The sequence below is a fragment of the Crocuta crocuta genome, unplaced genomic scaffold (genome assembly GCF_008692635.1).
Source record: "Crocuta crocuta isolate KB4526 unplaced genomic scaffold, BGI_CrCroc_1.0 scaffold7, whole genome shotgun sequence".
In the NCBI taxonomy this organism is placed as follows: domain Eukaryota; kingdom Metazoa; phylum Chordata; class Mammalia; order Carnivora; family Hyaenidae; genus Crocuta; species Crocuta crocuta.
This window is the reverse complement of record NW_027531904.1, coordinates 8,008,000-8,022,968: the sequence shown is the minus strand read 5'-3', so window position 1 is coordinate 8,022,968 and position 14,969 is coordinate 8,008,000. Positions and strand designations below refer to the sequence as shown.

Here is a 14,969-nt window from a genome sequence, read left to right as displayed (position 1 = left end):
TATTTATTTTTGAGACAGCATGAGCTGGGGAGGGACAGAGAGAGAGGGAGACACAGAATCTGAAACAGGTTCCAGGCTCTGATATGCCAGCACAGAACCTGATGCAGGGCTCCATCCCACGAACTGTGAGATCATGACCTGAGCTGAAGTCGGATGCTCAACCGACAGCCATCCAGGCACCCTAAGATTTCTTTTATACTGTCCATACAAGCTATTTATCAGATATGGTTGCGGATATTTTCTCCCTTTTCATAGCTTGTCATTATTTTCTTAATGGTGTCTTGATGAGACGTTTTTAATTCTGGTAAGACCAATTTATCAAAAGTTTTTTCTAATGACCATTACTTTCTGTGTCGTCTTTAGGAAACTTCTGCATCTGTGCACTCCCCAACCCCAAGTCCCAAGAACAGCTGATGTTTTATTAGAGTAGCCTTATGGTTTTACCTTTTTTTAGATATCTTTGATCCATATTGAATTAATGTTTGTATATGGCGTCAGGTAAGAGGTTAAGATTCATTTTCCCCCCATGTGGATATCTGGTGGTCCGGCACCATTTGTTAAGAAGTCTTTCCCTACTGAATTGCTCAAAGGCCAGATATGTCATTGGGGTTGCACTGACCACGTGATCACTTTGGTGGGAATTAACTTTTTAACAATATTGAATTTTCTACTATGTGAACATGGTATATGACACTTTAGAATCTAAACATTGTTCATATTTACTTTAGGGAATATTGTAGAAATCACTTTTGGTTATTATGGAAGTAATTTATGGGATTTATTTGAAGATTATTAAAAGCAGTCAAGACTAAAATAAGCCAATGATCCAATTTTCATGGTGGATCGTAGAAAGTAAATCAGTTGTCTCTCATACCTTAATCTGTAATGTGATTTAATGCATAGCTAAAATCATATGTAAGCTTTCCCAGAGTATCCTAGCCATCATGAATGCTTTCTCATCTGAACTATTTTCATTTATTAGCACTCAGATTAACAATAAAGTATTTTCTAGAGTGTGAACTGAGGAATTGTGATTAAATCAAGCTTAGCCTTTAATGTTTGGTGAATAGTGTAAGAGAAAGTTAATAAGTAAGCCAGGGCCTGAAGATTGGCTTTGATCTGAGGAGCATTAGGAAGCCAGTGAAAGTACTTGTTTAGTAGAATGAACACCGTGAAGGAAAGTGGTGTTGAGTAAGAATGGGGTGCTTAAGAATTACCTGTAAGAGACCATCTGGAGAAGAAAAACCCTTTTAAACTTGTACTGCTCAGAGTGTGACCAGCATACCAGGAATGTTGATATCATATAGGACTTTATTAAAATGCATATTCTGGACTTGACCCAGACCCACTGAATCTGAATCAGTGTTTTAAAAAGATTTCCCAAGTCAATCGTATGCCCCTTAAGGTTTGAGGGGTACTGCTCTGGAGAAGCTTGCAGTCTCCCTGGCATAGGAGTAGTTAAGGGCCAAAGTACAAACAGAGCAGTTGAAATGATCATGACAGATGTCTAACTTCTTGCACGTTTGTTCTTTCTCTTTAAGTTGCCAAGATGGATTTCCAAAATCACCATTTTGATTTTTTTGATTTTGTTTGAGAGAATTGTCTTCTAGACAGTCTTTTTAGAAATACATTCTTAGAAATGCTTCTTTATAGGTTTGTTAAAACCATAAGAACCATAAATCATTGATTTAAGTAGATTTGGCTGACTATAAAGTTAGTCATTTGAAAGAATCTACTGGGAACACTTAATTCAGGTCCTATCTCTGCTATTCCCTGGGACTAGAATTTGGGGATAAAGTTGACATTTTGTAAAAAAGAGCTCAAGTGTGGTTGCTAAAGAAACTACAGTCGTGTGCTGCTTTGGTTGAAAGAGGGAAAAGAGGATAGATTTTATTCTGCATTGTTATAATTGTGCACTAACTAAGGAAAAACCATTAGCAGTCTGCTAACCTTATACATTAGCTGTTCATATTTTTCTACGTTCCTTTACTGAAATTTCCATCAGTAGACAGAATTTTCACATTGTTCTAACCATGGTACAGGTGCAATTTTGTAGTCTGCTTGTGCTATTTAACACATTTCCCTCCAGCTTCTGTTCCTCCTCATCTTGCTTCTCGTCCCTGGCCTCCCTGATGGGCCTCCTGAGCTTTGATCTTGAACCCTTCAGCATGTTATTTCCTGTTGAAGAGTCCGCAGACATTCCTCACTTGCGTGCCTTGGCTCGGCTGGTACAAACACACCTTGCTGACCTTACCTCCTTACAGAACTAGATCTTTTTCCTAGGATCAGCTTGTGATACATCTGTTCTGTGAAGCCAACTCAGGTGTCCCGAGGGCCTCAACCAACTTCTGGCAGTCACCATCTGCCTTTGTACAATGGTGCCTGCTAATTTAATGGCTTCAAAGTGAGGGCCTCATGGCACAGTTCTTGTCTTCCCCTCCTTGCCAGACCTCAAGAATAATGGCAGCAGAGGACCCTGAGCAATGCTGTGCTAAGTTTTGCTGGCAGAAGAGTCATCAGAGGACCGACAGGCTCTTAGAAAGATGGAAAAGATAAGAGATGAGGCCACTCTGAGCCCTGGAGCCAGGGTCCCTGGTTCACCTTTGCATTTTGAGTTTGCCAGTGATGGTCTATTTTAGCTTGTGGCCAAATTTGAATGTTGGGTCAATTTACTTATTTCCCTAAATTGTTTGCCAGCTAAAAAATTCGGGGAATTAACCGTAAAGAAGATAACTGATTGTTTCAAAGGGAAATGATTTTAAGATTTTGAACCAAATTAAGAAACTTAAGTCAGAAGCTTTGTTATGGGTACGAATAAAAGAAACTTGTAGGAAAAAGCATTTAAACTGAGAGACCTTGTTCAATAGATTGCCTTAGAATAAGAATTAGCACCTCATCATGTGCTGGTTACCAGGTTTGAGTACTTCACAGTGCCTAGATGGTGCTTGGCAAAAGATTATAAAGAATATCCTCCAGTAAAAGGGGCATGTTTTCTGTCCAGCATCTGCTGTGAGCTTGAGAAGCAAAGAAAGCTTTTGCTCAGTAAAATTAGCCTTTCCTTTTTTTTTTTTTTACAAATAGTTTATTGTCAAATTAGTTTCCACATAACACCCAGTGCTCATCCCCACAAGTGCCCTCCTCCATGCCCATCCCTCCTCCCCCCTCCATCCATCAGTTCTCAGTTTTTGTCAGCATTCAAGAGTCTCTCATGGTTTGCCTCTCTCCCTTTCCCCCACCATTTCCCCCCTTCTTCTCCCCCCTTGGTCCTCTGTTAAGTTCCTCCTAATCCTCCTATACGTGCAAACATATGGTATTTGTCCCTCTCTGCCTGACTTATTTCACTCAGCACAACACCCTCAAGGTCCATCCATGTTGCTACACATGGCCAGATTTCATTTTTTCTCATTGCCATGTAGTATTCCATGGTATAGATAAACCACATCTTCTTGATCCATTCGTCCGTTGATGGACACTTCATAGCCTTTCCTTTTTAGACCTCTTACCTCACTGCATGTTAGGCTATGTTGACAGTTTACTTCTCAAAGTTTCTTTCAATACACAGAGAAGAGATGGGCAGCAGGGGATAAGTTTGGAGAGAAGGGATCAGGTAGTTATTGGAAAGGAGGCTTTTTGGGTAACATGTTTCTGGAGAGGCATCTGCTGGCACAATTGGTAAAGTACGTGACTCTTGTTCTCAAGATCATGAGTTTGTGCCCCATGTAGGGATTACTTTTTAAAAAGCCTGTTTCTTGAGTAAAATGTGTCTGAACACAAAGGCTGCAGATAAAGGGATCATGCCTACAGCTCTACCGTCTCTGAGATTGGTGTCCTGGTATGATTTTTTTAAAATTGAAGTGTAGTGTTGGTTTCAGGTTTACAGCATAGTGATTCGACAATTCTATATTTGACCCAGCACTAGCTACAATAAGTATAGTCATTGTTGGCCGCCATACAACGTTACTACAGTATTATTAACTCTTTACCCTGTGTTGTACTTTTCATCTCTGAGACTTATTTTAGAACTGGAAGTTTTGTCCTGGTATGATTATTAAAATTTGCCTCCTTTCGCTCAAAAAGGTCTTGGTTTGGATGATAAATTATATGGTCACCCTACAGAAAATACTGATAAAATACTTTGTGTCAGACAGTGTACCAGATGTTTTATGTAATCCTGAAATAATCAGGATCTGTTGTTTCCACCTTATAAAGATGCTCAGAAGCTAAGTAACTTGACTGAGATCACACAGTGGCAGACCTGGTGAGCAAAGTAAGATCCTATTGGACTTACAAAGCTACTTAATTTTTCCCAGCCTGCTACACTAAGCATTTAATGGGTATGGCCTCCATTGATTTTAGGATCTAGTGAAGGAACCCTGCAGTGGTCGTGAAAGCCTTTTTCTGGAAGAGACAGTGGAATGGAGGATGTCTGGATAAGTATAGAGGTGATGCCTGTAGTGGGGATGCTGGGAGTGAAAGTAGAGTTGTGTTCAGATCCCAGAGCTTCTGGATATATGTAGCCGTCAGTGTCCTTAAACAGCCCTGCTACTGAAGTCTGAGTCTGTCAGCTTGGGGGTGGGAAGGTTGTGGAAGTTGTATAGATACTATTGCTCAAACTTGTATGTGCATACATACATATCAACTGGGAATCTTGTTAAAATGTAGGTCACTCCTATTGGTCTCAGGGGGTGACACTGTGTATTTATAACAAACTTCGGGTGATGCTGATGGTGCTGGTCTGCCTCACTAGACTGGGCAGCAAGAGTGCAGTTGATGATTGGATTCTCCCTGCCAGAGGCATGGGGTAGTCATGCACACAGATACTCTCATTTTAGAGATGGGGAGGGGCATGGTTGTGTCTAGGCATAGGTGGCCTCACTGTGGGGTGGAAGGGACTGTATAGATAGCTGATTTAGGGGGAAATGGTATTGATATATGGATGTTTTTAAAGACAGCATTGTTTTTTGTCACTAATACACATAGATTGCTTTTAAAGTTTGTCCTTGCGTGAAGGGTGGACCTAGGGAAGCAGGAGGAGGGAGTGTTCTGGGGTGGGGACACCACCAGCATGGTGCAGTGGTGAACAAGGCTTTAACAAACAGGGAGCAAGCAGAGTATCTACAGCCAGACAGGAGTAACATGGATGGATGACACAGCAGCAAAGCTCTAAAGAAAAGGAAAGGAAGGGAAAAAAATTAGAAAAAGAAAAAACCACCTGCAAGGGGAGGAGTCCCTTCCACAGACTAGTCATTTTCCCCCTCTTGGCTCTGCCTGAATGCCCAAGGACATAGGGTTATGTACTGCAGGTGGCTCTGGCTGGCTTCTCCTGTGGTGAACAGCATCTTCCTTGCCTCTGCCCCCCTGGGACCCTGTCACGGGTGGTCCCAGGTGGGCCTGCCTCTTGTATCTGATCACATCCCTCATATAACATGATAGAACAGGCGAGGTGAAGTGCTACCACGAGCGTGGTCCAGGTGTGAGCAGCCTGCCTGCTGAGGCTGGGACCTTTGCTCTACCCTCTTTTCTGAGGAGGAGGCCTTGTGACTATAGGTCATGATGGCAGAGGACTGATACAGGAGAGCACGTCACCAAAGAGGAAATAGTGGAGGTTCCAGAATATCTGGGCAGAGCTGGACTTTGTTGCTGGAGCTGTGAGTGGTCAAGAAGTGGGGCCTTGGTCCTGGGCAGCACCCCTGAGTGAGGGCCCTGGCATCAGTGAGCCTCCCAGCTGGCAGCATAGCTCTGAGTGCTCCTGGAAGCCAGAGGCAGGGTGTTAACAGGGCCGGCTGGTGGGAGCTCCTGAGCACTGGCTTTCTGACGGGGCAGAATACCACTGGGACGGTTTCTCTTCTATCTGTCCGAACTGTTTTAGCAGTGTTGACTCAGTCTGTCCCTGTGACCGGCCGCCGGAGGGAAGGGAGGCTGGACCTGACAGAGCGGCTCATGACTCATGCCCATCCTGTTGGGGCGAGAGGACCCAGGGACAGGGATTGTCCTGGTCAGGGCAGAGCTTACTCTGGCCTGTGGGTTGTAGGACATACCAGGGCAGCCCAGCGACTCCCTTCCCTCTGCTGAAGCTGACCCCTTTTCTCTGTGATACGCTGCTCCAGACAGGTCTGGAGCACCAGTTGTTGCTCCCCAGGGTCCCAGTATGCAGTGTTTTCTGAAGGTTATCCCATCCCTCAGTGGTAAGCACTGCTGTGTCAGGGTGCTGCTCAGGGGCCACTTGGAGCACATAGATTTTTTGCTAGCAGGATTGTGGAGCTTTGCATTGGGCTGCAAAACCAGGGCTTGAGCAAGCAGCTGGAGAGAGTCCAGGACTAGAGTGTTTTTGGGTTTGGGGGTGGAGAGCAGAGGGAGGGGAAGGGAGGGGCAGGAGGGCAGAGCTACACAAGCAGGCAGTCGCTGCTTTGGCTTTGCTGTCAGCGGAGAGGACTTCAGTCGTGCCTCAGGGCCGCCTGGCCACCATTGCTGGAGACTGGAGGGCGCTGCCTCGGAACCCTGACTTACCGGCACTGCACCCGGACTGTTCCAAGTAGCTGTTGTGCTATCTTTTCCCAGGGAGGCAAGTCTCCTCCCTGTCGTCCCCTCCTGCTCCTCCCCCATTCTGTGAGGGATGATGCCGCTCTCTATTGCACGGCTCAGCCGGCTGATGTCACTGGCAGCGGGAAGCATCAGCAGCCTGATCACATGCTGGCCCAGCCTGTAATGCAGACGGGATAGGGGTGTGTATGTGGGGAGGGGGGCTGTATGGCAACTGCTCTTGCTCTAACGCCCCCAAAAGTGCAGAGGCAGCGGCCGCAGCATCCAGCCAGCTCGGATGTCTGCTCCTTGAGCTCGGGGAAACTATTATTATTAATATTTATTGTTGATAATACTGGGGAAAACAGCCCTTAACTCTGGGGTTTCTGCTGTCCTCCTGTCCAAAGCAGACTTCCAGGACTCTGAAGAAACAGTTACAAGCAGAATGCTTTTCCCCACCTCTGCGCAAGATTCTTCCCGGGGCCTCCCAGATGCAAATGACTTGTGCCTTGGCCTGCAGTCCCTCAGTCTCACAGGCTGGGACCGACCCTGGAGCACCCAAGACTCCGATTCCTCAGCCCAGAGCAGCACACACTCGGGTGAGTGCCAGAAAATGAGTTGGCTGGGGGTGGGGGACGCATGGGGTGGTGAGCGGAGACATTCACAGCAACNATACAACATGGAGCTGTTTTGCAAGAGATGGAAATGCTGGCTGTGAGCGTGGCAGGACAGATGGTTGCTCGTAAAGGCAGGCATGGCTTTTCCACTTACCCTGATAAATTCCCTGGAGTGTTAGTGTGCACCTGGGGTGGCCCTGAGAAGGGTCCCCAAGGTGACAGTCTTATGCAGAAAAGATTCAGCTAACCCCCGAGTGCCCAGGCCTGTCTTGGAGATGATGAAGCAAAACACTTTTCGGTGGGGGAGGGGACTTCAGGGGCTGATCCTGGATGTCCAGATTCTGTTTCTTAGTATTACAACTAGAGACCTGTATATGAGGATGGGTAGTCCCTAAATCATGGCAAGGGAGTAATTTTAACCTCCAGCGTGCTGGGTGGTAGGGGAATATTGGAATTGGCTTTAACATACGGGTAAGAGCATTGACCCTGGAAAGGGGTAGGCAGGGTCAGTGGGGTGGAGTAACTCTCAGCTGCGGAGGCTTTGTTTTTCTTTGTGTGAAGGGTAACCAAATGGACGGAGGAAGAGCCACTCCCCTTTAGGACCCCTTGTTGCCTTGGGAGAATTTGATGAGGACAGACTGAAGGGGCTTCTTGGCAACCCCATGAGCTGCTTCTGCTGAGACCTTCCCAGTGTCCGTTTCTTTCCCTCTTGTGGTACACGGGGGAGGGTTGGCCAGACCCAAGTCTTAGAGTGTTCAGGAAGAAATGCGAACTTGAGAAATACTATGGGTAACTTAAAACCCACGTATTTTGCTTTATGTAAATTATACCTTAATAAAAAGAATAACAGCAGATACTTTGGGAAGATGGAAAGGTGGGGGGGGGGGCGCGCAGCCATTTGCTGTTGGTGCTGACCGTGGGCTTCACTGAGCCTGCCATCCTTCCCTCGCCTTCTCAGCTCTAGAAACTGGCAGTCATGGCAGCCAGGTACTGTCTTGTTGATTTCTCTGGCCTCCACCCTGTTTGGCGCAGGTCTTTTTTTAGAATGCTTTGCAGAGCCCCGGACTGTTATGTCTGTTGGCATTATTCCATTGGATTGGGGGTAGGGGGTTGGTTTTTTTTTTTTTTTTTTTTTTTTGAGGATGGGAAAGAGCTTTGCCTTAAGTAACTACCTCTGGGTTAAGGTAGGATTTCTTGAAGTACCAGCCTTCAGTGGACTCAGGTTTCTCCAGAAAGATTGGTAACTACCCTGGGTCAAGGAAGTGTGGCATCCTGTGCCTGGAGATCTTGCCTGGAAGGCCATGGTTGCTTCTTACGTGTGGTACTCTGAAGTTGACCCAGAAGGCCTGTGAAGCTGACCTTGTCCTCATTCCCACTGTATCTGAGCAGAGGGCAGAAGAGCTTATGCAGGAGGTGGGTACCAGTCTGTGGTGACCAGTGTTTGACTAAGGCACTATTTCTCACTGGTGTCAGATTGGGGTGTGGCCCTTCTTTGGCTCTGGTCTCTGTTAGCTACAGGGGTCCTTCTGATAAGTACTACTGCACACAGGGTTGCATGCGGGCCCAGGTTTGGGCTTGGAGAGCGTAGCCTGAATATTATTGTGAAATTAGGCTGTAAAAGAAAAAATAGCTTGGACTAGTCATAATTCCTCCAACCTCCCTGCCACCTGAAAACCCAATGCTTGTAGCTATTTGTCTCCAGAGTGGGGATGGATTTATTTCTTCATCTTCCATCTCAAGCACATCAGTGATAAATATCACATGATTTTGTGGATCAGGGAGGGACTGCAGTCTGTGGCCCTAGTTTTCATAGGGACCAGAGGGCTGCCCCAGTGCTGTCATCTGGCTATGGGCAGGGTTAGTGTGGCCCTGTCNCGGGGCTCGAACCCACGAACCGCGAGATCATGACCTAAGTGAAAGTCGGACGCTTAACCGACTAAGCCACCCAGGCACCCCCGGTGTCTTCCTTTCTGAGGGTTAAGGACACACCCATCCCTCACACCCATGATGTCCTTGAATTTTGGAGCTATGGTCATGGTCGTCTATCTCTCTCTCTTCTTTTCCCTGAGCTCTGGGCGTTCTCGGAAAGCCCACATGAGGGTACTGCCTACTGGAGTAGGATGCAGCCCTCCCACCAGCCAGCTGCAGTGCCAGATCGGGCACCCTTGCCAGCAATGCGGGAACATGCGGCCCACATTCCAGTGCCTACACCGCTTTCCCATCTGAAGACCAACGAGCTCAGTTTCTTCAGGGAGGGAGGAGGTATTTCAGTAGCTCTGGACAGTCTCGGAGTTCTCTGTGCTGTGCTTTGTGAGCACAGGTGCGGGCATGCTCCTTGGGCTCAGCTTGATGACACATTGCCCGAGGCAGCTGTGGCTTCACCACTGACCACCTTCTGCCATCATATGTGTTCATCAGTGTTGGGGGCAAGTGAGGAAGATGGCAAGGCTCTTACCTGAAAATCTTGGTTAAATTTATTCAGCAAGCATTGAGCCCTGGCTGTGTGCCAGGTACTAGATTAGGCTCTGGAGGTCCATCGATGAATAAAATTGTTGCCCTCACAAATCCCTGTAACTGTCAAGGGTAAACAGATGAGAAGGTATACCAAATGTAATGTGATAGTTGCTACAATGGGGGCTTCCATTTTCTCCCTTAAGGAAAAATTTTTTTTTTTTTTTTGCACAGGGACAACATTTCACTGGGTTCTCAGCATGAGACTGGTACATGGAGCCCTTCTCAAGGGGCTAGGATCCTTCTGCTACATGGGCTCCATTGGCCTGCTTGAAGACCCTGGGTGGGGGGGGATCTGGTTTTTAGATTAATGCCTGCAAGGCCAGCATTGGTTCAGAAATGGCATTTTGTGGGGTCCCTCCCTCTAGAGAGAGTGGGCCTACCCTGAGGCCTCACCTCTTTCTGGAAAGGAAGCCTTTTGTGGAAAGATGAATGTTAAACATGGGTTTTTCCCTGAGACCCCAGTGGCATGTGTCCAGCACTACCTTTGTCCTTGTAGTGTCTTAGGTCCTGTAATGGAACAGCAGAGCCATGAGAGCTGTTCTCAGTATCTTGGGGTGGGGGGTGGAATGACTAATAACCACCAGTTGTCGACTGCTTCCTATGTGAAGTCCATCATGTGACTTTAATGCTTGCACAGTCCTGTGAAATGGGTAGTCATTACTTGTAAAGATGGGAAATAAGCTCACAGGTTGTGAAGTACCAGAAGTCACACAACTGCGAGAACTCACAGTGCCCTTTGGTTCCAAAACTCTTGTGCTTTCTATTACCTGTGTTCCTGTGAGCAGAACTCTTGTCTCATGTTTGACAAGAACACTTATGTTAAGGTATCTTCACATACAGCCCTGGAGCTGTTCATCCAGAGGTGGTGTGTTCCCTTGCTGAGGCCCCTCAAGGCCATCCATGCACGGTATGCAGTGGACTGCTCTGACTCCCCTCTGCCGAGTCTCAGCTCATCAGCTTTGCCACCCAGTGGATCTGTCTACCTGACATCCCCCTGAGGACTCTATTGCAGGCAGCATTACTCAGCAGGAAAGGGGGTGACTGAGAATCTGCTTTTTTGGGGGTCCCTGGAAGCAGGGACTCCTAATGAATGTCTTGTACAAAAGTCCAGTGGGTAGACTAGATGCTCCGTCTGAGGATGCCAGAGGCCATGTCCCGTTTTCTCCCACTGTCCTTTAGAAGTCCTCAGGAGATTAACCTGTCCACCTTCTCTGGTTTCTGCCCTGACTGCTAACCAGTCAGGTTATGAATGCTATGTTCCCGTGCTATGTTACTTGCAGGCTCCCCATCGGTGGGCAGGCTGGATCAGCCTGGAATCAGAAGGGGGGGACCCTTGGCATTTTGCTCTTGCTGCTGCTGCACTTCCAAAACCGCCTTTCTGAGGTGATACCCGAAACAAAGTTGGGCTCCTCATCTGTAAGAACACGGACTTCCTGGGTCCGACTACTCTGTTCCTGCAGATCTCCCTCAGCTATCCAGTTCTCCACTACTCTGTCCCCAGCATATAGCACAGTGCCTGGCTCATGGCTTTTTGATAAGTATCTACTGAGTGAGTGATGAATGTAGAGCCACTGTGTTGTTAAATCCTGGGTTGTTTTGAACCGCAGGGTTCAGTCATGGTCTCTCCCATTCTTCTGCCTCCCACCTGTTTTGATCAGCTGGATGGATAGATTCTTCAAAGATCAGTATCTCTGAACCTCCATAGCTTCTAAGGCATGAAGATGGCTTAGAAAATTTTGTCATATACTGGCATCAGAATTCTATCATGGAGTGAGGGAGTCTACTGAGAAATAGCTTTTAGTGCAAAGATGAGGGAGGGCCTGGGAAGCAGTATGATAATAGGATGCCTTGTAGGTGAGAAAGAAATTGGGTACAGGGAGAGCATGTGTCCTGACCTTACATGGGACTCAGGTATGTCGTTTCTTCGGTTAATGAAGCTTGTCCAGTCATCAAAAGAGAAGAGGAAGGCTATGTTGGGTGCCACATTGGAGCTACATTGTAGATCAGATCACTGACCAGAGTCCGTGGATCTGCACCAGATCTGACTGGAGCAGCTCACACTCAGAAGATTGCCTGCCACCTGAGTTGGAATGTGGTGTAGACTGCAGGGTAGGGTTAGAGGCAAAGAGCAGTCTGTTGTTCTACCTGGCATCAGTGCTGCTCCTCCCCCTTCCTACCTGTGTGCCTTCAGATGGATTTTGAACAAACAGCCTAGAGCCAATGGTTGGGAGAGAGGAGGAAGGGTTCCAAGTATGTGGCCCTAAATCTCAGGCGAGAAATAATGTCTCCCGGTCTGGGCTTTTTTCCTATGATTACTCCCAGGAGTTAGCAGGCATCTGACTCTGATGTCTTGGGCCTAGTCTCTCCCGAAGCTGAGCTCGGACTCAGACAGGGTCTTGGCAGTACCCACATACCGTTCCAAGCTCTTGCTGCTGCCACCATCAGACTCTGGGTGACTTTGTACTCTTGGGGAAGGCTTCAGAATATTTTAACAGTGACTCAGCTGTAAAACCCACAGGAGCTGGCATAGAAGGGTGAAAGTGGAGAAAGTTAACAATCGGTCTAAAAATATTCCTGCTGATTTGGTCTCTTGTACCCTCTGAGGTAGCATTAATGAGCCGGAACCCTCTGCCAGGTCTTCTCCTCCCCGTGACTTCCCTGAGAGCTGTCTGTAGCTGATCTTGATTCCTGCCAGCATGTGAGAGCTGAAGAGTGCCTCTGCTCCAGGAAGGGCACGCTGCTTTTCTTAGTCACTTTTGGAAGATACAGCGCCATATGTTTGGCCACCAGGGCTGGAGGCACTTGGTAAACTTCAGACTTCCTGTGGTCCCTGAGTTGTGGAGTTCAGGAGTAGAGCAAAGGGCCAGGGCCTTGGCTCCCATTGAAAAGTGATTATGGATTTCTCTCCCACACTCACCAGCCCCCAAGCCATCTAGGTTACTACTTGACATCTGGCCTTGGTGAAGCTATGCCCTGTTATGGGGAGTGGACTTCAAGGTAAGTTACTGTCCTGCAGCATAAGTGACCTGTCACTTCCACTGAATTTTAGATTGTGTAGCTTAAAGAGTGTGCCTTTCAGGTAGATATACTTACTACTTCAAGTTACAAAGAGGAAAACCATGGATTGCTAGCTTTTTGGCTCCTTCCCTCCTGATTTCTAGCTGGCAGGAATCAGTGCTGGTCACACCAGGGGAAATATGGGGTCCTGGGCTGAGCCGGGAGTAAGGTTACATCGCTTGAAATGAGGTCCCACTTTCCCTAGAAGCTTTTCCTTTGATCTGTAGATATTTCAAAGAACTACCTGCTCAGGTGCCATGAGGGACAGTCAGGTGACTCTAGGGCATCTGACCACAGGTGACAGTTTCTGGAAACGCTTCTTCCTTAGGTTGAAGGAAATATCAAACCACCTGGGAAATCCTAGGCCTGTTGATACTAGGTTTTGTTGTCTTCCCCATATCTTCTAATCAAACTCCTACTATATTCTTGGGTCCTCCCAATGTAATATTTGCAGGAAACTGCTGCATGGAAGGTGCTGATGTGACCCAGGTCTGTGAATCCTGAGGTATCCTGATTTTAGGTCTGCTAGATGGCATTGGCCCTTTCCCTTTTTTTTCTGGTGGTTGGTTGGGATGGTGTTCAGTGAAGCACTCTTTCCTGCTTTTGGAACTTGAATGTGGAAGTATGTACACATGACTGAATATCCCAGCAGAGTACAGAGAGGATTGGGCAGCGAGACCCCCCTTCTGTGCTGCCCTTCCTCAGGTGCAGAGTAGGATCTCTTCAGTCTGTACCTATGTATACTTAGTTCTCTTCGAAGAAAGTATTTGAAACTAGTGGAAGGAGTATTGTCACAATTTGTGACAAAAAACTACTTCTCTCAACCTGTTTTGGTGATGGGCTGGGTCCGGATGAGCTAAGATTTTTTCCCTCCAGTTCCAAGTTGCCACTAAGTCAGTATTGTGTCCTTATGTTGAATAACCTTGATTGAAAGGGTGCAGCCTCAGTGAGCATACTGGCTCTAAGGGATGTGATGTTTTCTTCCTTTTAGTACTGCTCAGCAAATAGTGATCACCTGCTCTCTGCCAGATGTTGAGCTAATTACTGTCGGAGTGACTTGGCATGCTTGGTTGAGAAGGCAGAACTTTGTCCACATGTGTGCCTGCAAATATCCATACAAATGGTTTTGAGGCTTTAAAAAAACTTGTTTAAAAGAAGATTATTTCTTCTTATAGGCAGAGACTCCAAAGTACTTAATTACCATTCCCCACCCCCCGGGGATTCTAGGCCCTATTACTTGTGCTTGATTCTCCTTTTCGGGTTAGATCCAGTTACCTTGAAACAGGCAGAGAAAGTCAAATGGGAACAGACAAGTTTCCCTTCGTGTCATTTAAAAAAAAAAAAAAAAGCCTTTTGGGGAATAATTTCACAAAGTTATACTAAAAATATGTGTATTTTCTTTATCTGGATTCTCTTACTGTTTGTTTTTTTAAGTTCATTTATTTATTTTGAGAGAGAGAGCCTGCATGACCAGGGGATGGGCAGACAAGCTCTGTGGTACCCACGCACGGAGCCTGACGGGGCTCAATCCCGTGAGCTGCAATGTGAGATCATGACTGGAGCTGGCCAAATGAGCTACCCAGGCATCCCCTGGTTCTCCTAATGTTGACATTTACCTCTGTCATTTGCACATTTTCGTTAGAAGTTCTTGTACTTAAATATGTTCATAAGTAACAAAACCGTTCTCAAATCCATTCAACTTAAAGTTGATCTGATACTTAAACTTTTGTTCATAGTCCAGTTTTATTGGGTGACTCAGTCATGTCCTTCATAGCACCCTTGTCTTCTTCTGTCTTAGCAGGTGGTGTCTGCCTGCAGCAGTAGGCTCTAGCCCCCGTGGTTTTTGCTCAGTATGAGCTTGCAGAGGACTTGGGTTGTCTTCGAATATTTTTCACAATGTTCAGCTTTTTCCGGTCATCACTGTTTCTGAAGCTGTTACCACAGTCTGTACTGCTCTTTTATATTCTGTATTTGTTCCTGCTTACTGTCACTCTCCCTCACTCCTCCCTACTTGCCACCCCGCACCCAACTAGTGTTTTCCGAGACCAGGCTCTTTGTGAAATGTCCTATAGCCACCTTGCTTTTTTCCTTTATAGATGTTAGTTGCCATTATGCTATAAGAGCTATGTTCAAATAACGTGCAGAAATAATGATGTATGAAAGGTTTTTGAGGTGTGGCGAGGGGGACTGATTAGAAATGTGATGTAGCAAGCCTTAGGTTTTTCTAGATGAGTGCTTCTCACACTTTAATGTGCATACAGA

At 46.6% G+C, this 14,969-nt stretch overlaps 1 protein-coding gene across 5 annotated transcripts in view; it reads left to right on the top strand.

The window, feature by feature from the left end:
- CPEB1 (cytoplasmic polyadenylation element binding protein 1) overlaps positions 1-14,969 on the top strand; it is an 84,050-nt gene that overhangs the window by 51,615 nt on the left and 17,466 nt on the right. For 2 of the 5 annotated variants that reach the window (XM_077774361.1, XM_077774362.1), the window contains exon 3: positions 6,930-7,118. In XM_077774361.1, coding sequence (XP_077630487.1) covers positions 6,965-7,118 — 154 coding nt within the window. In that variant the 5' untranslated portion in view covers positions 6,930-6,964. Of the gene's footprint in view, positions 1-5,623; positions 5,649-6,669; positions 6,723-6,929; positions 7,119-14,969 lie in introns of those variants that run through there. The other 3 variants (XM_077774359.1, XM_077774358.1, XM_077774360.1) reach the window with 3 other exon arrangements.